At 29.3% G+C, this 26,521-nt stretch overlaps 1 protein-coding gene across 6 annotated transcripts; it reads right to left on the bottom strand.

Annotated features, from left to right (window-relative positions):
* Window positions 1-1,355: 1,355 nt before the first annotated feature.
* On the bottom strand, window positions 1,356-26,498 carry LOC106681272 (uncharacterized). 6 transcript variants are annotated; one of them, XM_014421509.2, is made up of 5 exons: window positions 25,943-26,060; window positions 25,403-25,484; window positions 23,614-23,774; window positions 15,207-15,300; window positions 1,356-9,817 (listed from the first exon to the last, which is right to left on the bottom strand). In XM_014421509.2, the coding sequence occupies exon 5, from the start codon at window positions 9,814-9,816 to the stop codon at window positions 7,141-7,143; it is 2,676 nt and encodes an 891-aa protein (XP_014276995.1). In that variant the 5' UTR covers window position 9,817; window positions 15,207-15,300; window positions 23,614-23,774; window positions 25,403-25,484; window positions 25,943-26,060; the 3' UTR covers window positions 1,356-7,140. The 6 variants fall into 6 exon arrangements, with proteins under 6 accessions (XP_014276995.1, XP_014276997.1, XP_066900817.1 ...); XM_014421511.2 differs by lacking the exon at window positions 23,614-23,774 and adding an exon at window positions 20,376-20,492; XM_067044716.1 differs by lacking the exon at window positions 25,943-26,060 and adding an exon at window positions 25,565-25,764.
* Between the last annotated feature and the right edge of the window lie 23 nt (window positions 26,499-26,521).

Genomic DNA, 26,521 nt, shown 5'->3' with positions numbered 1-26,521 from the left:
GGGATAATGGCTTAACTACTGTTTATAACTTTAATCAATATATGCTTAACTATATCGTTTACAATGATGTGGAGGTTTGGTTTAAATAAGTGAAGGAATAAGTGTTGTTAAAAGGAAAGAATGGATGATGACTGGCAAATGGAGATGGGAAGAGAGTTCCAGAAGGAGGTTGCACGTATGACGAAGGATTTGCTGAAGACGGTGGTTCTATAGGGCATATATAAATCAGTCGGTTGGGATCTGGTGTTTTATGAATGGATGGATGAACGAAGATTGAGGAGATCAAGGATATAGGTAGGTTTTTCATTTTAAGAACTTGGAATAGGAAAACAACAAGGAGGAAATGCCTTCAGGAGATTGGATAGAGGCACTTCAACTCAGTATACCAGTGGGAGACTTGAGAACGCCTTGGAAACCCAAAGATAAATATTACAAAGCAATTCATGAGTCTCTTCAGTCTCAACTCTAATCCTGTAGATAACCCTCCATAAACCAAGGAACTGCAGTCGAATTGGGGGAAGACGAGAGAGGATACTAGGAGCTGATAGGTGTTCTGAGGAATAGAATTATGGAATCTTAGAATTGTTGGAGTAGAGTTATGGATTTGGGAAATGTGATTATTCCAAGAGAGGTGTTGGTCGAAGGTGACTCCAAGGTTTTTTATTGTAGGACAGAAGTAAATTGGTTGGTTTTTAAGGAAGAGTAGAGGAAAGTAAGGGAGGGAATGAAGGGCGCACTTGGAACCAATAAGAATGCTCTTGGTTTCCAGTAAGTAAAATGAAATTACATTCAGATCTTGGTTTAACTACTATTTATAATGCTAATCAATATATGCTTAACTATATTGTTCACAATGATGCAGAGGTTTTGTTATGCGTTAATTAAAGGAATAGGTGTACAAGGTAAGGACATAAATAACGTTCTCATTTGTGTCCTTCACTCACCTCACCCCCAACCATCTTTTTCACTTTATAAAAATCCACAGTCAACTATAAACTCATTATTAGGAGATAATATTTCTATAGGCATATATTTTTATTGTGTAAATTCCTGGAAAGGTAAATCAAGCATACATTAAGATTTCATTCTAAAATGTATGATTATTACAGATATGCTATAATCAATTGCATCTCAGTGTACAATGTTTCATATACAATAAAATGATTTGTTCAGTACTTGTCAAGTCCAATTGAACAATAGCGAAATTAATATAAACAATCCATCATATTCTGATACAACATTTACAGATTAAAACTTACCCATCTTAGATCAACTCTTTCTTGATTTTTGTCATAATAGTTTGTTGGACAGAATATTTCCAGCCTTATATGGGGTGCCAAAAGAAAAAAAAAACATTTCATAATTATCATTTTATTGCTAACACAAATATTTGTTTGTTTACATTCACATAAATTTGTACATAAACCACATCACTTTTCATGCCCAGTGCATTCTCACCTCTACAATATAATCCTATAAAAAAGTGACTTTTTTTTTCTAATAAACATTTTAAAACAAGTTTCACAGAAAATAATTTTTATATATATGTACATATAATAACAACTAACAGAAGAATAAAATTGATATATCTACATAAAATAAAATATAGTTCAAGTGTACTGTTCAAGTGAATTATCAAATAAAGAGTTACTGATTTGTCAAGAAATTACTGACTGCAAAAATTTGATTTATAAATAAATTTTCAAAAGTGAGAAAATATTGCAATAATTGATATAATAAATAATGAGCTAGTGGTTTATAAATAATTCTAAAACTTTATGTGATAAATATTTCTAACGTGGCAAGATTACACTTTCATTATCTGTTCAAAAATACGCAGAAGAAAATAAATAAGCATTATGAATCAGTTTGTGATGACAAAATTTCTGAATCTTCAAGGAAGTTTACAAAACGCATCAAGAGATAAGGATCATTCTCAAAGTAATGGCTTGGAAATTATATCCACAACAATGATTTCAGAGTTGCGATAATTTTGTACATTGTAGGAAAAACCATGTGGACCACATTACACACACAACTTTTAAATAACAAATATGTTAATATCTGCCTCGCAGGCGATTTCCTTCAGGTCTGGCCTCAATCAGCGAGTTGAATCATTCTTTCAACACATTATAATCGCATGACCAAACCATTTCAGTTGGCACTGCTCCCCTATCTCTCCAAATTGAAAACTTGTTAAATCTGTTGATATTTCTAGGCTCTATATCGTGCAGAGACAATTTCAGTAGGACTTTCCTTCGCCAAAATTACAAAACCAGTCCTTCTATTTTAAGTCAGAATACTTCTGTACATCCAAAGACAATGGTTATTTTCATTAGAACAGATAGTTTATGATATTAAGATGAAAATGTGTGTCGAAAGAATTGCTGTTATGGGTTGTGTCTATTTTTTTACAATTTTCAAGTCCTCAGCTGTACAAAATACAGATCAATAGCGTGTTAACTTTGGCTAAGAATGAACAAACTGTATTAATTTTAAAATGTGCATTCGAACCAATTTTTACTTATTCTACAACACTTGTGAAATCCGCAGAGTAGTTTCCATTTCTACAACAACTTCTGGGAAAGTGTTTCAACAAAACAGGATATTTTAGAAAAATCCTGTTTTTATGGGCCTGACCTATCCTATTAATATTGAAATTGAGAGTACAATGTGCAACTAAAGATAAATCATAGACTAATAAAATCATAAATGGTTTCAGCTTATTTTCAGTTTTTACTTAAATAAACTACGTTATTGAACGTTTCATGAAAACAAGCTTTATTTTTCTTTCCTAAATCTAGGAAATATCTAAAGAATACACGACATATATAGAATATATGAAAACTACTTGACAGAGACATGACTTTTTATTAAATTATTTTCTTCGTAAATAATATATTTGTTTGAATGTGCATAAAATTTCATTTAAAATGTTTAAGAGAGTATATTTCCATTTTTTTTTAGCTTGATTGAAATACTTTTAAATTTATGAAAACTTGAAATCATTTAAGAATCCCTTCCTTTGAGAATGACCCATATATACTCAACATACAAGAAACTGGAAAAAATTAAATAAATCAAAAACACCAGAACTTCTAATAACACATATTTTACTAACAACCTCTTAGCGATTATTTTATACAGAACAATAATACAGTTTTACCACCCATATAATTATTAAATACTACTAAGCGAAGAGGTTCAAGAACAATAGTCAACATTTACATAAATCGAAATATGTACTATAAACACTCAATGAGTATATAATTAAATAAGAAATGGTCCACATATTATCTCATACTGAGGGGATAATTCTGTATAATAGGCTTATTCTGACTGTTATAAAAGTTAATGACTACAATTAATGAATATCGACAGAACTATTAGTAGCAATCAAATGTAACAAAATTACAAAATAAATAAATAAATTCAAAATCATTAATATGATGCTAAAAACAAAATAGCATAATATAATAATGAAAAGGTGGTTATGTTAATGGTGAAGAGTAGGATGAAAAATGATCAAAAATATTATATGTGAACCACCTCTGAATGTAAAATAATTTATAATAATATTAGAAATCATACACATTGGAGTGTAATAAAAAAATTATGTAAATATATCTAATTGTATCACTGAAAATGTCCTTTTATTTTTTTGTTTTAGATGTCTGAAGTGGAAATAATAAAACAAAAATAAAATTTGAGTCGAATTTATTGATGGCACTCAAGTAAAATTTGATACTTAACCAGGACGAATTTTAATATAATTCCACTTTATCAAATCAGAAACAAAAGAAACACTTTGGTAATTTGGTAAGAGAAATAAATCGAGGGGGTGGCAAAAACCCTACTCTCCTTCATAATAAAAGTGAAGCAAAAAATGGCCGTCCCTATGGAGACTAAGTTTGAGTTAACGTTAATAGGAATGTCTGCCATTATAATCTAAACTGAAATAGAGCCAATTATTGGTTATTACTCTCCCCTACTCCTCTCTCTCTCTCTCTCTCCCACCTCTAGGTCCCTACTCCATCTAGTACAAGAGCCGGGAAGAAAAAGAGGCAGTTATCTCACCCCAATTTTTGATTACTTTAATGAAAACTAGGTATAATAACTAGTCAAAATTGATAAGTCTGCCAAGTATAGGTAGGGGGAAAAAAAAATAAAAAAACTTTATTTCAGAAACCATTGGACGTACAGATGTCTGCCAGCACTCAAATTAAAGCTAGCTAAATTTACTACAAAATAGTTAATTATGTTTATCTTTGTAGGAGTAGTAGTTTTTGTGATATTTGACAAAATAAAATCACAAAATGTTAATTTCTAGTTTTTCGTATAAAATGTTGGATTTTTTAAAAAATATATCTCTAGATCCATAGACGCACATATGTCTGCCAACACTCAGTATAAAGGAAATTTACTTACTATAAAGTAGTTTATAACACTTATCTTCGTAGAGGTAGTAGTTTTTATGATATTCACATATGAATATGAATTTGGCAAATGAAAATTTGTCTGAACAACTATAAATCAATATATTTTAGCAAATTTCATGTAAATTATTATTCCTACGAAGATAAACATCATAAACTACTTTATAGCTCATTACACTAGCTTTAATTTGAGTGCTAATAGACATCTGTACGTCAAATGGTTTTTGAGATATACATTTTTCAAAATAAATTCACTAACTACTGATCTTTCCCCATACAACATTTTTATGAAATGTTACTTTTTAAAAAGCTATATCTCGAAAACTATTTAACGTAAATAATTCTATTAGGGCTCATATTTTAGCAAATTTACTCTTCTTTAAATGATGTTCTCTTAGGTTTTCATGTGTTGTTTCTAATTTTTAAGATATAGAGCTAGAGAATGAAAAATTAGTTTTTTTTTATCGCTTTGAAACACCCACCATTTTTTATTCCCCCTACCTATACTTGGCAGACTCATCAATTTTGACTGTTAATTATATATAGTGTTCATTAAAGTAATCAAAAATTGGGGTGAGATAATTGCCTTTTTTCTCCTCTTGGGCTCTTGCACTAATCCTAAAGTCCACCTGTTTGGTTTAACTTTTCCTGCCAGCTTAAATCCTCCATTAAACTCCTTCCTCTAAAAGAGAAATTTACTACTTTAATCATAAGTAGGATATGTTTGAGCTTATTATTTTTCAGTTCAAAAATTATGATATACAAATGTAAACAGACACTTTAATAAGTAATAAATTTTACTAACTTCGGTGCCGTCCATGAATTCGAAACTTTTCTTTATTTTGTCTCCATAAAAGTTAAAATTTCTTTAAAATGTATTAATTTTCACAAAAAAATAAAAAAAACTTTTAAATCCATTTACTATCAGTCAATTATATATGTATAAAGAATTATCTCACTTAATGAAATAAATTATATCAAGTTCATAAAAAAAATAGTAAATTGGTGAACTTTAAAATTTTAATAAGAAAAATATATATTCATTAGAAGAATTTTGATTCGATTAAATAACCTTTGATTAATAAGGTTGATAAAATTTCTGTATTACCCTGAAAAAATAACGATTCATGTGATACAATAAGATAATATAAATCCGCAATACAACTTTCCCAGTGAGTCATATAGAAAAATTAGTTATAAAAATTACTATTGTATTTTAATAATTATTTGAATCTCCTCTTCCAATATAAGAAACATTACAAAGAATTTTGATATTTGATCGAAATATAGATAGTTAATTTAATAATGTAACATGAATTTGTCATGATAAAATAATTCAGAACAGATTCTTGCTGATCAAACAGAATTTGGATTATTTAATTGAAAATAAAATAAATTAATATATTACAAATATTTTTTAAATTGTTAATCATTGTTCATTCTGAACAAGGGTTAACTTAGAATGAATTTTATAGTAGTCTAAAAATTTTGTTTGAAATTTGAAAGTATTTTTTTCAAAGCTTCTGACCGCATTGGAGTATTCTTAGGCATAACAAAATGTAAGGTGTTTTATAATACAGTTTTATTGAATATATGTATATACTTAAATCAAATCTACATTTTTTTTTTTCGAATGGATCAGATTGCAGAAGGATATTTGTTAGTGAGAGCCCACTTTAATTAAATTTGGATACATTATCCAAGCCGAAGAGATGGCGCAATAATTTTGGAATAATACATAACTAGATAATGAAAGTTTGGAAAAAAAAATTTAAAGATGTTGACATATGCTAAGTAAAACAAACAAACAGAAAATAGTAAGTTTAACAAAAAAAAAAAATAAAAATAAAAAATAAATAAATAAGTAAAAATAAAATAGATAACATTATAAGAATTTAAACATGGTAAAATGCAAGCAAATTACAAGCCATTAGTAACCTTAGTTCAAAATTTTATCAGAAATTAATAGTAAGCTACATATTCCTGTTTCACATCATTGTAATGCGGTTTAAAGACGACTTACAACTTTCCGAGTGCCCGAATTTAATTTCAGTTATTTACATAAATACAATAGCTATTATCTCCATAGATTAAAAGACGAAAGAAAATAACGGAGACTTTATTGCACAACATAAAGCTTGCAAAATATTTGAAATAAAGTAATTTACATTCATTAAAGCTAAACTTTTGACTCAAGTAATGACAGGCAAATCACTTACGAGTAATTAGGAATTCACCCATTAAAAATTTATAAAAACAAATACAAAAACATGTATTTGTTTCATGCAGCAAATAAAAACAAAAAATGTCTATTAAAAACAAAAAAAATATACATATATTATATATATATTATAACCGAATCTATGAATATACTATAAAACTGTAAAGTACAAAATTTGTCATAAATTATAAATATTTAACATTATGAAATATTTACTAAACAAAGATTTTCATAATAACTATACATTATCATTCATAAATACATTCAATATTACTAAAGGCAATTTAATAATCTCTATGCTATAACACTACACAAGTATCTAGAAAGAAAAGTTATAAAAAAGAAAAACAGAGAAAAAAGAATTCATTATATTAAATTTATTTACATCAACAACACAATTGTAAGTTCCTTTGGCCTATTCCGTTCAGTAAATACACAATACGTAATAATTATTTCAAAATTACAAAAGTATACAAAAACATCCTAATCTTTAACCAGAGATCCAAGTATTTTCTCAAGAAGCATAACCTTCCTGTGTTCAACATCCGTTATTTCCCGTTGCATTTTGAACAGCTGTTCAATTTTCCAAGTTTCATGTTTCTTGAAATCTGCGACAAACGAACCAAACCAGTCAGGGAGTGGAGCATCCTGTATCCTGGTGAGGAATTGGCTAGTTTCGAAACCTTCACTCGTCGTGACGCACAGGCTGCTGTCCTGAGACGTCAACAGTTCGTTTCGACGCTTCTTCAGAGTAGCTAGAGCGCTCTCGAGGGCGACTTTCTCTGGGGTGGTTGAGTTCACGTTTCCAGTACTCGTCGATGGTAGTTGATTACAATCGAGGGAAGATGACCCACCAGCATTGGTACTGTAAGGGCTGCTAACACTGTTATCTTGCAACTTGTTATTACAAAATTCAGCCACCTTCGCATGTCCTACACTCTCTATGTCCTCAGAAGAATCTGCCGAAACTCTCAAACCATCATTTATACTCTTGGTAAATTCAAAAAATGGAGAAATATGATGCTTGGTTAACTGATTAGAGTTAATGAAACTAGCGGCGGCTGCCATGGAACGATGCCCGTCCATTTCGTTCCTCAATCCTGACAGGTGCTCATCGCTGACCAGCTTGGCTGAATCGCTACTGGGATTGTATTCGCTATCAACCACATCCTTTGCCAACGCTGCACTCTCTTCAATCAATCTCACCTCCTTGGTCCTGTCGAGTCGTATTCTACCATTGAAAGGATTGTTCTTTTCCAGTTTCATAATGTTGCCATGACTTGGATTATCAATGCTACCATTACAGTCCACTAGCTTTACAACAAGATTCTTCATCGTACAATCTGCGTGTACAACTCTTACTTTAGATCCCATCACTTCCTGTTTCGATGAGGTATCAGGCTTTTTATTCATTATCCGTTTACGATTAACTCTCTTCATAAACGGAACATTACCCTCAGTCATTTTATTGTCTGGGTCTTTGGTGGTGGTGTCCGGATTAGTGACATTAGTCGCAGATACAGAAGCACTTTTTGTGCCCCTTGTCCTCTTAAACCTTTCAGTAAAATCGATGGTGGTTTCTTCACTGTCAGTATCAAAACCTCTAAAGCTCGGACTGTTCTTGGCAAGCTCCCTGTCATTTTCTTTACTGACAGTTAGTAGATATGGCTGTTGTTGAGTCGACTTGCTAGTAGATTCCGTTTCACCAACAACGTTCCTACGGCTATTGGATATTTCTTTCGTTGCACTAGCCCTCCTAGTATTCAAAGAATAAGATATTACCTTACTCCTAGCAATCCGTGGAGGCATGATCCTACGAGGACTGACTTTCTCCTCCTTCCTTTTAGAAGTATTTTTGTTTCCAACACCTTTTTCCATCTCCTCATTAGAGGGTAAATATTTTCTTTTCTTTTCTCTTGCATTTGTAGATGACTGCCTATCCGCTACTTCTTCGAAGGATGTGGTACTCGATGGTTCAACAACAACTTCTTGATTCTCATTGAGATCTTCAACATCTGAACTTAATTTGTTCTCGACAGATTTGCTTTTTGGTCTTCTTCCCTTTACCATCCTGCTTTTCTTCATCCTTTTCCCCTCTTGACTTGCCTCCTCTTCATCATCATTATCATTATCATTTTCAACGCTGTAACTAGTAATGTTTTTATAAACCGAAGAATTTTCGGACAAAGGATTATAATTAGGCCTCTTTACCTTGGAAGAGGATTTATCCTTTCCCTGTGTTACAGATTCGACAGTGCTACCGACTGATGGCTGTAGGTAATCACTCACTTTGATCTTTTTAGGATTAATGTAATCGAAAACTTCGACGAAGCCTCGAGCACATTCAATAAATGCAGTTTTTTTATTAATTCCTTTTTCTTCCATCCTGGCTACAGAAGAGATAATTTTGTTTTTCTCTGATTCCAAAATAGTCTTAACATCTGTATTTAAACCAAGATGTTGTTCTAGTTTGTTAGACATTTCCGTCCAAACATTTCGATTTCCACTTCTAATCGCTTCAGCATTTTCCAGAGCCAAATCGTGAATCACATCTCCAAGACCTGAATCATTGTTCAATAACTCTGATGCGTATTCATTCACAGACTTGCTTTTAACTTTCCTCCGGACACATTTATTTTCCATTACTTTTTTTGTGTCAAAATTGTCCGAAAAATGGGGTAAAAGTCCCTTGACATCAGAATGAAATTTCACAAATGCCTCATTATCTAAAAAAATTGATGAATTTTTACTAACATAATACCTAATTCGTTCGGCCAGCGCTAAACAGCTATTAATGGTGAACAATGATGGATTCCTTGACTGCTTGGCCCCTGATTGTGCAATATCTGCCCAAATTTTAGTCCTATCACCATTAGACTTGACAAAATCGTCTTTCTTCTCCCAACAGCAGGTTACAAAGAGCCCAATGTCCTCGTCGTTCCAACCATCGGGCATCTCAAACCTAAACCCCTTGATACTATCGTACAAATTATACCTTTTAACAGTCCCCACTGAAGTGCTCGTGCTTGAGCTAGCATAACCCTTGTTGTCAGCAAAGCTCTTGCCAGCATTCAAAACCTTCTCTTTCATTCCATCACTAACACCTGCAGAGGTAACAGCTACTTCGCTCTTTTTTGGCTCAGCTTCTGCAATAGCCATTCTAGGAAAAAAAAATAATAATAATAAGAGATGAGAAAAATAATTATAATATTGTAATATCTTAGTTTTTTTTATAAAGTTATTTTTTATATATAAATAGTTTTATTTTATGTATCAGCATTCATTTGTTTTATTAAACCAAAAAGGATAGCAGACTAACCAATTTCATTATGCAGAAATTACAGAGACCAAAACAAACTTGTTTCAAATATTTCAAAATGGTGGCACGCGTCCTTCTGAAGTCTGCTGAATTACTGCTATTTGGAGTAAGTAGATTGAAATTATTTGTATCTCTACCACGATTATAGTACAACTTAGTCCAAGAAGAAATAGAAGATGATAACAATTATCAATGAAGTATATACATCGTGAATCATTGCAAGTGAATTAGAGCGGTTGTGCTACAATGTGCTACGGTGTTTACATCGATTATCGGAGGTTAAGAATAAGAAATAAGGAACAAAGACACTTGTTTGTTTAGATGGCGGAAGAGAGGATGTCTCCGGGAAGCAAATGGTGCTGATAATCCTTTGTCTACTGTCAGTGGTTGATACTTAAAAAGAAAAAATCAAGAATCACCAGTCTTCCTAGAAGATTAGATAATTGGTCAATTCTGCTCAACTTAGAATTTAAGTATATTTGTAAAAGTAGCTGGTAATTATTTTAAGTGTCATTGTGTACTGAATGACTAAAAACTATTAAATTCCCTTTTATTTATTTTAATAAATCTTGAATATTACAATATCATTACAATATTACATCAGTAATAGTTCCAGATTAAAAATAGGTTAGCAATGGCTTGCAATATCTCAGTGTCAATTTTGCAGTAAATTTTTTCATATTTTCTAAATACAGTATAATCTCGGTAATCCAAACTAATAGCTGGAGGGAGATGTTCAGATTAAAGAGGGTATTAAGAAAAGTGGTGTGACAATATGAATAAATCAAAGGATGATCCATGCTATTTAGCATTTATTCAATGCTAAATTGCTAATACTATAGATGAGATACTGATTTTAATATTTCTTTCATTAATACTTGCAAATATAAAGGCGAAGGGGAGGGAGGTAATGTTATGATCAAAGTTCTATTTATTTATTTTTTTTTAATCAGCTACTTTCATCATTATATCACAAATAATTATTTATTAGAATCAAAATTTATATTTCAATATTTTCTTTAAAATAAATTCATTTTTGATTAACCGATAAGTGAAAAAACATTAATCCAAAAATTGACCACCGATGAAAATAGAGTTTATTAAATTTCATATCCAGTCCAACTGCTTTTCACAACAGTAAATATATTATTGAGGTGTAGATAGTTGACCGTAGATTAATGCTTGAAGAAGTTTGTCGGGGGTTGCGGTCAGCAAAGAACAACATAAATAAACAAAACCATATTTATTCATTTTATGCCGACGTTTCGACCTGAGTTTCAGGTCTTCATCAGGGGTTGTGTCGTAGAGGAGGGAAAGATTAGTACTGACTTAGCAGTACTCAGGTCGAAACGTCGGCATAAAATAAATAAATATGGTTTTGTTTATTTATGTTGTTCTTTGCTGACCGCACCCCCCGACAAACTTCTTCAAGTAAATATATTATATTTAGTCCATTTCACAAATGTGATTAAATGAATGATTTAACACATAATTACATTAATGTGGGAAATCCATATTTACATCCTACTCTTATTTACGGAAATGGGTTTTCAACCAGGAACATATTTTTTTGAATATCCCAAAGTTAATTATCAATTCCTTCCATAATTAATATTTATTAATTTTTTTTTAATAATAAAAATGGGAGATAGGAAATTATTTAATGATTGGAGAAGTTTGTCGGGGGGGAGGGGGAGGGGAGGTGCGGTCGGCAAAGAACAACATAAATATACAAAACCATATTTATTTATTTTATGCCGACGTTTCGACCTGAGTTTCAGGTCTTCATCAGGGGTTGTGGCGTAGAAGGTAGGCTTGCAACTGATCAGTTGCAAAGATGAAATCAGTTGCAAGCCTACCTTCTACACCACAACCCCTGATGAAGACCTGAAACTCAGGTCGAAACGTCGGCATAAAATAAATAAATATGGTTTTGTTTATTTATGTTGTTCTTTGCAGACCGCAACCCCCCTACAAACTTCTCTATTTATTAATCTACAGTCAACTATCTACACCTCATTGGAAATTATTTAAAACAAAAAACATTTAAGTACTTCAGTCAGAAGCCATTTTGAAATTTTGGCATTTAAACCCAGTAAAACTATTTCAATTGAGGATAAGACCTAGCTGATATTAAAGAACATCTAATTCTATATTGAAAAAACTGAGTTTAATCAAAATTACTGCAGCCATTATGGATAAAATAAAAGAATCTAATTGAGTTTTATTGAAAAAATTGCTTTTGCCTTAAATATGTAATTTCAGTTTTGAACGACTTTTTATTTTTTAGTTAGGTTGTTCAGATACAGACAGGCACAGACAATTTTGTGAGACTTGGTTACTGTAAATTCAAATTAAAAATTTATTCATGATCGCAAAACGTCACCTTCCTTATATATTCCATGCAAATTTATATATTTAATGAAAAATTAGAAAAATGGAAAAAAGAGGTATTTGCTTATTATCCTGTTGAGCATATGTTCTATTGTGGACTATAACGTGCTGTTATGATTAATGCTTTAATTAGATCACAACTGTCAATTTCCACTCCCTTTCCATGGTTGAATATTAAACTATCTCTAAACAGACGTTTTCTAACCATGAAATTTTCCTACCCCAACCACCAGGAATCAATTGAAGCACACTTGTAAAAATATCCTCTTTTGAAAAGCATAGCCCCCCTTACAAAAAGATTCTTTTCATACCTTCCTCAGTGTTCCCACCACTGGGCTAATTGCAGAGCAAAGGTTACAATTTGTCATAAGAGTTCTATATAACATAAGGGGGTTGTTGACCAAATTTTATCAAGAAGGCAGTTTTCATCAGTGCTTCTATATTCTGTAATGCTATTTAGCATGTATGGAAAAATATGATCGATATTGGCTGATTTCAATGATTAAGGCATAGTGAAATGGAAAGTTATTAGTACAAGTACCCAAGTGGAGGAAAAAGGCAATTATTTCACTCCAATTTTTTATTCCTTTAATGAAAACTATGTATAATTACCACTCAAAATTGATGAGTCTGCTAAGTATAGATAGGGGAATAAAAAATGGCGGCTATTTCAAAACCTTAATTTTTCATTCAGAGCTCTATATCTTAAAAACTACCCACAACACTAGAAAATCTAAGAGAACATTATTTAAAGAAGAGTAAATTTGCTGAAATATTAGCCCTAATAGAGCTATTTACGTCCAATAGTTCTCGAGATATAGCTTTTTAAAAAGCAAAATTTCTTAAAAATCTACTGAAAGATTAGTAGTTAGTTAATTTATTTTGAGAATTCTATATCTCAGAAACTATGTGACGTACAGATATCTATTAGCACTCAAATTAAAGCTAGTTTAATGACCTATAAAAGAGTTTATTACCTTTACTTTCGTAGGAATTATAGTTTTCATGATATTTGCTAAAATAAATTGATTTATAGTTGTTTGATTTATGAAAACTTCATTTCAGAAACCATTGGACATACAGATGTCTGCCAGTGCTCCAATTAAAGCTAGTTAAATTTACTACAAAATAGTTAATCATGTTTATCTTTGAAGGAGTAGTAGTTTTTATGATATTTGCCAAAATAAACTCACAAAATGTTAATTTATAGTTGTTAGTATAAAATGTTGGATTTTTGAAAAAATGTATCTCTAGATCCATAAGACACACATATGTCTGCCAACACTTAAAATAAAGGAAATTTAACTTACTATAAAGTAGTTTATGACACTTATCTTCATAGGGGTAGTAGTTTTTATGATATTCACATATGAATATAAATGTGGCAAATGAAAATTGGTCCAAACAACTATAAATCAATTTATTTTAGCACATTTCATGTAAACTATTACTCCTACGAAGATAAACATCATAAACTACTTTATAGCTCATTAAACTAGCTTTAATTAGAGTGCTAATAGATATCTGTACGTCAAATGGTTTTTGAGATATAGATCTTTCACAATAAATTCACTAACTACTGGCCTTTCAGTACGTCCCATATAACATCTTTATGAAATGTTGTTTTTTAAAAAGCTATATCTCAAGAACTATTGTACTTAAATAGCTCTATTAGGGCTCATATTTTAGCAAATTTGCTCTTCTTTAAATGACGTTCTCTTAGGTTTCCTTGTGTTTTTCCTACTTTTTAAGATATAGAGCTCCGAATGAAAAATTAGTTTTTTTATCGCTTTGAAACAGCCATTTTTATTACCCCTACCTATACTTGGCAGACTCATCAATTTTGACTAGTAATTGTACATAGTTTTCGTTAAAGTAATAAAAAATTGAGGTGAGATAACTGCCTTTTTTCGCCTCTTGGGCTCTTATACTATCATTACTGCCTTAATTTCTGACAAGTTGATTAGTCATTATTTCCTTAATTTTTGAAATTTTTATTAGTCATTATTGCCTTAATTTTCAAATTGAAATGTGAAAATGAAGCCAAAATAAAAATGAAATAACAACCATTGAAAAAGGGGAAATTGTGGTAAACTTTGATTTAATTTTATGGTACTCTTGAGTGATCGAGAAATTCAAAAAAGTTTATCCACAGTCTGTTTGTTAGTTTTGAAAGGGCGTTTAACAGCCTGGTCATCAACGCCCATTGGTTGTTGGCTTTGGTAAGGCCTAGTTGTTTTAGTCATAGCTTTGGTATGGTGTACTGATCCGCACCAATTATAATTAAATTTATGGCAATTATAATTTGTTTAATAATCGTTATGATATTGGAAAGGATGGTGAAAAGCAGATAACTGACTGTTCTAATTTTAAAAATAAGGCAAGCTAAATAGATAATTATTATAATTAAAGGCTGGTTATTAAGTTAGTCTGATGGATGAATTTAATGACTTTTACAATTACAGATTCGTCTACAGTCTGTTTGTTACCCTTCAAAACTGAATGGAAGTCTGCTAGTAATTACTAAGATACCTGGCCTTCAGTGTTCTTTAAATTGTGAGTTTTTACAATGTATAAATTAATTTATTTATGGAATAAATTGTTTTCATGTACTAATATAAACAATATGTTCTCTATATATTTAGAATTTTAATAATTTTTGAATAGGAAAGTCTAAAACATGAATTTTTATTTATTTAATTGATGTTGAAATTGCTTGAGTAATATAATTAAATAATTTTCATTGCTTTATTTTTCCATATAACAAAAGAGATTTGTAGTCAGATGTTATTTTAATAAATATCTATATTTGTGAGATATATAACTTGAATGTTACCTCGTGGGGACTGGTTTTTTATTCAAATCTTCACAGCTTTTTTAAAGCCACCCTGTGTGACTCGGCAGGCTAACACCCATCACCAGGTAGGCACCTGCGGGGAAAAAAAAAAAAAAAAATTAGTTCTGGAAATGAATCAATATTATTAAGGGAAATAGGGTAAAAATTGTCTGAGATGGTCCGGGGAGGGGACGAAGTTATTCGAGAAAACAAATACATAAAACTTGTTTCATTAATTCTAATATTTTGGCCAGAATTTGTGGCATTTATCACGGCAAAGTACATAAAAACAAAAATAGTAAAAAATAAAAACTGAATAATAAGAAAATAACAAATAACTTGTGCAAAGAAGAATAAATAAGGAAAAACTTATCGTGAAGAAGGTGATTTTTCTCACAACTCAGCCAAACTCCAATCATTTTTGAAAAATAGCTAATGGATATGCAGTCCAATAAATTCTTTTCTGTCAAATTACGAGGAACCCATTATCATTTTGAGAAACATATCCAACAGCCGCTGAATGATTTAACTTGCATGAGATATGTTAAGCGTTTCTGTGATATCCCGTGTTGTAGAGTGAGATTTGTCTGTGACCAATGCTTGAATTTGGTCATCATCAACAGTTAAAGGACGACTCGAGTGCTTAGCGTCTTCCAAGTCAAAATTTTCAGTTCTTAACTGAGCAATGTAAGCACCACTTACAGACAGAGTTGGCTCCTAATGCATCATCGCCATTTATTTTCTTATAACGTCTACACAATTCATTTTCTTCCCATACTCCACTGTGTGCCAATATTATTCCTTGTGGTTGTAATTTTTTGTTGCTTCTTTTTGTGCTATGTTTTCCCCATTCTCTGTCTTAATTTTTTTTTTTTTACAATTGTAAACTTTATTTTTATTTAAAGTGATCACTAACATTTTACCGTGATTTTCTATTTTTCATATTGATTTAAATTATTATTTTTCTCATGTACTTTGGGGGTTTGTCTTCCATCTGCCTCTGTTGTGGATTGATCCTAATTTATTTCTTTACTTGTAACTGTTACTTCAAAAATATATTTTAAATATTTCCTAATTTTTACATCTTCCACTTTGTTTACTAATTTTTACTTTTTCAAAATTAAATTCATGGATATTTACAATGCTGCCTTACCAATGCTTTGGCATTAACACTTTTATAGTTTTCAATATTTTTTCCGTGTTGATTTATCTCAACTATGTAGCATTTGTTCTTGTCGCATTGTTTACAGTCTAATAAATAAATTACATTTTGATTGTTTCCTTTTCAATTTTATCTTTCATATTTGGCAGAAAATTTTCTTATTTGTTATTGTTTAATCTAAATAAATAATGATTAGGTTTTATAAACTTACAACTTATTATTAATAATTTTTAAAAATGAAACTATTACTAAATTGTTGTAGATATAACGTTTATTTATGAATAAACTATTCATAACTAATTTTTGCCCAGCTTTGGTATAAGAAAGCCATCAAATTGAGTAGGCTTTCTGTCAAGTGATCAAAACACAAAGGTTACAAAAACTCTCCATAAAATGATCAAGCAGTTAAAATTTTTTTTTTTTAAATTTATTCCTTTTAAATTGCTACATATATCTATTTAATTTAGTAAATATTTGATATTATGTTTATGTTCAACCTGAACGCCAACTTTAGATAATTGAAGTGAATATACATTGCAATTTTGGAACCAAAACATCATCAGCATAATCTATTATCCATAAGAACTGGACTTATTAAATTAATTAATCAATAAATTAAAAATCAAAATTATCCAATCCTTAAGGTTTGGATTTTTTTTTTTAATATTAATTTTATAATATTGAAGTATAATCTAAAAACAAGTTATTTATTGAAAAAAGAAAAAAAAAAAAAAAAGCTACCCCATAACCATAATCAAACATCATTTGAGATCACTAAAAAATTTAAATCTCTAAACTTTTCCATTAATGAAAACAGGTAATCACTGGGAATTCGAACCTAAGGAAGTTTATAAAGGGTTTTCGCAGTTTCTTAATTAATTCTTAATTAATTTCTATGTTTTTATTACTAATTTACATAAAAATATTAATATGTGATATATTAATATATGATAAAGATAAATTTATAAGACCAACATGAAATAATAAAAATCAAAAACAGCTTTATGATTCAGCGGAAAAATAGAGTTTTTTAAGAGTAAAAACTATCTTTATATTTTTAATAGCAGTCACCAAAGTCCATTAATTTGTTTTACTTCATCGAACTTATTGTTCTCTCAGCACTAAATTTATTTATATCCTTTTTGTTAACCGCTGGTTAAGCAAGGCTCTAATGTGTGTATTTTTCATTAAAAAATAAATAAACTATTTTTTTTTTCAGCAAATATTTGATAAGAAAAAGTACAAACAAACAAGTAAAAAATAATAAAAACAAAAAAATTTAAGTGTACAAAAGAAACAGAGGAAAAAATTACTAACTAAAATATAACTAAAAAAAGGTAATTTTTATAAAAGTTAATAAAAGAAAACTATTTGAAATATAACTATCAAATAATACATTTTATAAAAAATTTTGTAGGTTGAAATTAATACATAATAAAAAGGTAATAGTTAATAAAAGAAATAAAATAAGGTAATAGTTAATAAAAGAAAACTATTTGAAATATAACTATCAAATAATACATTTTATAAAAAATTTTGTAGGTTGAAATTAATACATAATAAAAAAATTAATGATTATAGAATAATTTGAAATCAACAAACTAGAAAAATAAATTAAAAATTTCTTAATGAACCAAACATCAATAGGAACATCTAGAAAAACTGGAACTACTAAACTAACAGTTACTTTGTTGGTACAGATCAAATAAAAAAAAAATTCCAATATAAAAACAAAACAGATTCAATAATATATATACACACATATAAATATACATAAATGATAGATCGTATTTTTAAAAATATGAAGGAGACGGTAGTTAACTACTATTTATTTGATTGAAGATGAATTGAGGTAATTATAAATTTTATTTGGAATAAGATCCTCTCTGGAGGATTTTTTCAAAGTTTAATTTTACTTAACCTATTCCGGAACAATACCTATCAATAATTAACTTAACTGTAAGTGGTGTATGTTGAGTCCTTATGTGTACTTCAATGTTATTATTTTCTTAATATTGAACAAAAAAAAAATTATAACCTAAAAATGTAAACAGTTTCAGCATCATTTATCAGTACCACAGAGTATTTTACTATTATCATATATGATACTGAGTTTATGATGGAATATTATAACGATTTAAGAGAAGATTCAGGTTCAATAATGACCGTAGCAAACACTTTAATCACGTTACATTATCTCAATGGTTCATAATGAGCTTTACATTATCCAGTTAATGAAATAAAAAATAGTTTATTATTCTGGGACTAGGTCACTTTCGAAAAACTATAAGGTTACATAATATATCGGCCAAAAACGGTGTGGCCGCACTTAATTACAATTTATATTATAATTACATATCAATACTGATTAGTACAGAGGAAAAAAATAAATAATTAAATACATAAAAAACAAAACAAAAAGTTAGTTATAATATTTACAAATGATAAATGCTAATGTTCAATAATTATACTATTGAAATTATGAGATGGTCGGGGGTGTCGTCAAAAGAAAACAAAAAATAGATAAAAAGTATTTATTTGCAGACTTTTCGAAATCTCTCAACTGGAACAGCCCTGGTAAAGCTCTACAAAGTGGGGCTAAACATCAGCAAATAAATAGCTGTTAACTATTTTTTGTTTACTTTTGACTGCTCCCTCCCCCCCCCCCTGACCATCTTAATAATTAATATGGTCAATCATTTATATAATTATAATATTGGTTCAGTTTAGAGAAGCAAAAGGAGGTTAAACAGAAGGATTTTAAACGAGGGAAGAGTTGATACCTGACGTACGGCAGATAGAATAAAGTTCCAGTGAAACGCTACTAGGGTAAAAAAGGATTTGGCAAACGCAGCAGTTTGGTGAGGTGGAGGCCAATTCATACAATTTACATTATTTAAATGGTCCTAGTAGGTCTGTCTGATTCTTCAATATTTTATCAGTGTTATAAGTACTAATTAATATCTAAACATTTATGGAATCTCGCTGAATAATCTGTGGTATCAGACCTGAAAATCGATTGAGTCATTCTTTGCTCGGAAAATTGTTGCGTATCAACAGACCATAAGACTAAACACATTAAATACAATCATTTTTCAATGTTTTAAGTTCAAAACATTCATAGGATGTTACATAGAATAACTAGTCAAACTTGAAAATTGGTTGAGCTATTTGCCCAAAAAATTATCATTTATTTGCAAACAGATCGTATGCATATCTAAAAACCGTAACTTTCCCTCTGGCTATGTCTTAGTCAGGTAAAAATACCAATAAAATAGACATCCCAAAGAAATAAATGAAGAAAAATATAAATAGCAAATCGTAAAAAACAAAAAAAAAAAAAATTCATATCATAACAAGTCCCTACAACGTCAAGCTTTAGCATTTGAAAAAATTTAATTATCATCTTCATTAATTGAAAAAGCAATAGGCAAAAGGTGTATATTGTGACACACGGAATTACCTTTCATCAACGGAATGCTCCTTGTTTCCTTACACTCGGGCAATAAACACTACTACAACTGAACATCACCGAGAGCATTTTCAAGAGATGAATATAAAAATTAAATTTTTCAGCTGTAAAAGCTTACACTGTGGGTGCGGTAAATAAGTAACTGGAGAATCAAATCATCCAAAACAGGATTCAAATCCATTTCCAGCCGATCTCAATCAATATCACAACAAGAATAAATAATAGCTCAAATAAAACCAGTTTACTGCCTAAAGCCTTACAGCAATGTTTTTTTTTTTAAGACTGTTTAAAAAATGTTTAGGGAAAGAAAACAAAAATAGAAAATCATGTATAACATTAAACATATGATAGATGAATAAACTATAAGGTTTTTAATACTTTAATGTTTTAAAAATTTCCTTAGGAATTAGAAGGCAATAAAATTCCTTAGAAGGTAATAAAATTAAAAAATAGACACAAATAACCAAGACATCATATTCAGTCATTAACAAAGAACATCAGAAAAAAAAAAAAAGAAAAGTACTTTAGACATTACTCTTTAAATACATTGATGACAACAGGATGAATACAGAGGTTAGCCTTAACCTTAATACGGAGGACATTCCCGAATCCAACAAGGACATAATCAAAGTCCCGAAGATGAAGATAACTGCTGTAAAAATCCATTATATATATATTAATAGTGGTTAAAAAAAAAATTCATTCTTTTTTAAAAATATACATCACTAACTTTAAAATAAAGTAAATCCTCCTAAAATCTGGCTCCTGACTCACAACACTATAAATAGACTACTACAATAGCCCAGTGGAAAAAAAAAAAAAAAAAATTGGTTATTTCATCCCAATTTTACACTTCTTTATTGAAAACCACACATCGCTACTAGTCAAATATTGAAATATCAACATATTGTGAAATTATTTCAGCAAATATTATGAAAACTACTACTCCTAACAAAGATAAACATCATAAACTACTTTATAGCACATTAAAATAGCTTTAATTTGAATAATAATAGACATCTGTACGTCTAACACAATTCCCGAGATATATATTTTCCAATGATTTTTCAGAACATTTTGCTTTATAAAAAAGGAATATCTCAGGAAATATTGAACATAAATATCCCTGACAAAGGGGCTTTTAGAATATTTACTCTTCTATAATATTGTTCTATTATGATTTTAGTGCAGTATGTAGTTTTAAAGATATGGAGCTCCAAATAAAAATGAATTTTTTTTTTAACATTTCACAACGGATACCATTTTTTTTATTTCCTCTAACTATAGTCAACCGGTTCATCAATTTTGATTAGTAACTATACGTAAAAAATTTTTTTGATACATGAAAAAGTAAATCTCAGGAACTATGAGACATACAGATTTCTGCTAGCAATCAAATTTAAGTTAGTTTAATGCTCTATAAAGTAGTTTATAACATTAATCTTCTTAGGAGTAGTATTCTTTATGATACTTGACAAAATGTAAATTTCTAGTTGTTCGGATAAAATTTTTAATTTTTGTAAAAATATTTCTCAGGAACTTTAAGATAGGTACAAATGTCTGCCAGCACTCAAAATAAAGGTAATTTAACGTAGTACGTATCTTACTAGGCATTTGAATAAAAAATTTGCTCATGAAATTTTATCTAAACAACTATAAATCAATTTATTTTAGCAAATATCATAAAAACTACTACTCCTACAAAGATTAAGGTCATAAACATCTTTATAGTACATTAAGCTCACTCTAATTGGAGTGCTAATTGATATCTGCATGTCGAATGGTTTTTGAGATATAGATTTCTCAAAATAAATTCACTAACTTTTTATTTTTCAGTAATTAAGAAATGTTGCTTTATAAAAAGTTATCTCTCGGGAATTATTAAGCATAAATAGCTCTATTACAACTTATATTTTAGCAAATTTACACTACCAATAGAGCTTCAAATGAAAAAATTATTTATTTTTTTTTTTTTTAAACAGCCACCATTTGTTATTCCCTCTAGCTTTTGCCACACTTGGCAGACTCATCAATTTTGAGTAGTAATTATACATAGATTTCATTAAAGTAATAAAAAATTGGAGTGAAATAACTGCCTTTTTCCTCCACTTGGGTACTTGTACTAATAACTTTCCATTTCACTATGCCTTAATCAGGTAAAAATACCAATAAAATAGACGTCCCAAAGAAATAAATGAAGAAAAATATTTATCTGAGAGAATATAAAACAATTAGAAAAAAAAATTGTATTATCGTAACAAGATGACATCATCCCTAGAATGTCAATCTTTAGCATTTTAAAAATTGAATTATCATATTCAGTACTTGAAAACGTAATAGACGAGGTGCATATTGTGACAAGCAAAATTATTACGTCTCATGATATTTGCAAACATTTTTTTTTTTTTAATGTTAATTTCTCAACAGCTGACTAGTAAGTATAAACAGTTTTCATTAAAGTAATAAAAAAATTAGGGCGAAATAAACTGGTTCTTGGACAAGATGATCAACAATCAATATAACCTGCCTCTAGATAACAATATTTTAATGAGAAGATGGTCAAGGGGAGTGGTGAGCAGTGAAGTACATTAATGGTAATTACTTCATTATGCCGTTTCAGATTGAATTTTAGACCCTTTTCAAGTTAACTATTACTGAAGAACGCCTGAAATTCAGGCCTAAACATTAATACAATAAAATTAGCACCACTAGTGTTTTTTTATTTCAGGCCATACTCTTTAGCAATCTTCTCCACATAGTAATCCACGGTCAACAATAGACACAATGCACACTTAATTAACTCTTATTCCGAAGAAAGGAACATAAGCTTATTATCACTACATGTTGCTAGGAGATATTTAAATATTTTAATTAAAAACAATACATATTACACTGTTAAGTAGACCTCATCTGATAAGGACCAACCATTAATAATGAATTTATCTCTTTAATGGGTAGAAATTAACTAGATTGGTTTACAAATAACTTTCAAAGCACAAATACTGTTTCTTATCAGAAGATTGTTGACTGTATGAAGTAGATCATAGCAAGATAGTCCAAGTGTCGGTGAATACAGGTACAAACTAATAAAAAAAAAATATTTGAAACATTGGTTATCATTAAATAGTTTTGAACCTTTAATGACCGTCACTCGTACTATCTTCCTATAGAATATTGTTTTAGCTATTATTACAGATTCTGCTTGTTTTGATAATTACCTATAAGTGGAATGTTTTAATAATATTTCCAAATTAAAGCAGTACACGAAATAGGAAAATTGACAATAATAAATATTTGCATAAAGAGTGTAATATTAAGGAACTAACACAAAAAAAGGACCAAATCCAACACGCCATATTTGTTTCAATATAGAATAAAGGTTAACGTTTTTTTTTCTGTAATTGTCGCCAGTAAAATGAAGGTTCAACCTATAATCGATGTAAACTTATATTCAGATTCAATTTTGGAAAATTAGGTTTGACCAAACTAAGCACCTTTACCTTCACATTTTAATTTCTTTCCAACTTTTGCAAAAGGTGACAACAAATTTAGTTTATATTATTAATGAGTAAAAGATTTCTATTCCTTATTGGATATTGTGGAGAGAGAAATTACAAAAAATATGCTTAAAATGATAACAGGCATGATAGTAAGTTACTCACTTTCAAGTAAAATAGTATGTTTAAATTGAGGGTTCAGATCGAGAAAAAATGTTAAAACAGAAGAATAGTTGATGCAAATGGTAATTAGAATTAAGATTTAAAAATACTAACCTAATTGTATTGTAGTTTTCTAATTTTAGCCAACTATTTAATGTTGCTCAATTTGACTAATTTTTCAACTTATATCTCCCCGTTTTAAATAAATGTTTCATAGTTGAAATAAGACTATTGCTAAATCAGGGTACAAAGAGGCAGATCGGCCGAGAAGGATTCTGGAAGGAGAACAAATGTTATAACTAAAGAATCGTTCACACAAAGAGTAATTAGAATTAAGATTTAAAAATACTAACCTAATTATATACATTCCATTTGGAAACATAAAAGAGATCCTTATATTTCAAAACAGGGTAATAATATTTCAATATTATACCTAATTTTAATGCAATCGTTTTTATTTTTATATCTATATTAAATTTTCATCTTGTTATTGGTTTTAAATTTTCATAAAAATATTTTCAAAATGAGGAGTAAAACATATATATGGACTCGACCTATACTTGAGCAAATACGGTTTAAGACTGAATGGAGGAAAAATCATGGAAACTGTATGAGAAAAAAATAATATAACAGAGGGTTTTAAGAAATGCTGTTTTAACGCAGGGGGTGGGGAGGTTTTATGATAAATATGCTAAGGAATATTTCAAACATTGGTGAAGAAGTAGTGAGTTAGGGTTTCGGTAAGTCTCAGGTCAAGAGCCAGAATAACGGAATAATAAAAAAATAAAATAAAATAATAATAACCTTAGCCAGAAAAGAAAGATGTTAAATAAAAAATGGTAATCCAGACCAGAATGAATTATCTATGCACTACAATTTAAACTTAACAAGATAAAAAAAAACAATTCTTTTCAAAAACATATAATCAGATAATACAATATAATAATAGATAACAAAAACTATAAAATAAAAAAAAAATACAATAATGAAAATAACCCTCAAAGATAGAGGGAGATTAAGAAAACACCGAAAAACCTCAAAAAAAAAACAAAAAATAAATAAAACTCATATAAGATTGAACAAATAAATAAACAACTAATAATAACGTAAATAAAAACAATATAACAAGTTCTTTAACATCAATATACTGAATATTGTTTATTTTATAAATTTAAATATGTTTTCAGATAATTTTAAATTCATTAAATACTATTTCATCTTGAATTCCACTTCTGGAACTGATATATATGATATATATATCACAATAATCAGAATGGAGCTTCAAGCGTAATAAGTACCAACTTATAAATTTTGTTTGATATAAGAAACATAATTTATCAGCATAAATTTAAAAACATCCACAATGTATAAAATACTTTCTAAGCACTTATATCAAGCATTACAGTGTCCTCAGAAAAACAAACACGCATTCCTTCGATTCTAATACTTAAAAACCTTATGTTAAGAATTTAATCGAGCATAACACAAATCAATGAATTATTATGTTTATTGTAATCAAAAATGAATTCAATAATATAAGATAGATTGATAATTCATTTTAATTTAAAGATATAAGGAAAATAGTGAGTCATTTTATAACACATGGGAGTTATTTTTATATTAACGAGAAAGTTCCTAATGAAGTTAATTACACAAGGTTTATAGAAAGTGTGGCCACGACTGATAGAAATGCAGTATTACGGCATTATTTTACCAGAAGGGACTAAAACCTAAATACAATAAATTATTAATAATATAAATTTACTCAATAATATTACAATTAAATCAATGTATTCAGATGACTTAAACAAACAATGACATCAAACTAAATATACAATGTGCAAAATTAACATCTGAAGCAAAATATGAGTAAGTATAATAATCTAAAACAGATATTACATACCTCATTAAACTCTGCATCTGATATTCCTCAGGTTATATTTATATGTGCAAATATTCACTTTTCTTTGACAAAAACTGTTCATCTAAAAAAAATAAATACTAGAAGTTAATGACTTCTTTGCAATATAAAAGGGCATTATTATTGTTTCATATGTTTATATACCACAATTATCAAATCACATAAAAACACATTAACAACAAAAATAAACAAGAAAACGAGATATTTTGACTCCTATTGATGTCTAAGTTAAAATGTAAACAAATATGAACCCAGGGATGAATGGTTTTACACAACCGCCCACATACCCCAGTTTGAGTTTGGAAATTACATGGAGAAAAACGATTAAAGCAATAAACAACAATTTCATTAAAAAGTCTTTCAGTGGTAATTAAAAAAAAAAATTTCTTTTAATAAACAAAACTTGCTATAATTGTACGAAAACATCAATATCAACAGTCGATGATATAAACATTTTCATCTTGCGCGTGAACTCATTCACAATTTACAAAAAACAACATATTTTTATCACAAAATACGTACAACACAAGTCGATCATCACAATTAACTACTGTCAGAAAATTGCGCCTGGTAAGCTAAACAAGATGTCTGACCCAAGGAGTACCCGATAGCTATACTTCGCTGACGTCATATCATTAAACAATTTAGATGAGCTGTTCTCTGCAAATGTTCACTTTTTTGATTTCTTTTTAACTCTTACAAAAAGAAATAATAAAGTAAATAAATTAGAAAGTTAAGTTCTCAGTAACGCACAGATCTCAAACGTCTATGAGAATATAGACAGAGCTGCGAAAAAAGGATTTTCTAAATTATTATTTTTTTTCAAAGAAAACCTCAATACGATTAAAACACAATTCTGTTCTTTCATATCATGATATGGGATGTACTTATGGTAATAAGTATTAGTAAAAAGTATTTAATAATCTCTAAATTGCCCAATTGTGAACTTACTTTAACGAACATTTCAGTTTTAAATCCTACAGGATTCGAGTGTTAAGCTTCTCAATGACGAAATGGACAATAAATATAATGAATTTCAACAAAAAATTAATTTCTTTTGCGAAACAATTACTATCACCCACAATTTTAGTAGGGTGACAT

The sequence above is a fragment of the Halyomorpha halys genome, unplaced genomic scaffold (assembly GCF_000696795.3).
Source record: "Halyomorpha halys isolate HHAL.00 unplaced genomic scaffold, Hhal_1.1 Scaffold323.1, whole genome shotgun sequence".
In the NCBI taxonomy this organism is placed as follows: domain Eukaryota; kingdom Metazoa; phylum Arthropoda; class Insecta; order Hemiptera; family Pentatomidae; genus Halyomorpha; species Halyomorpha halys.
Note: the sequence above shows the minus strand (reverse complement) of the source record. Positions and strands in the feature narration are given on the sequence as shown.

Excerpts from the sequence above, each read along its gene's own strand:
- LOC106681272 (XM_014421510.2), bottom strand. The coding sequence starts at position 9,816 with ATGGCTATTGCAGAAGCTGAGCCAAAAAAGAGCGAAGTAGCTGTTACC.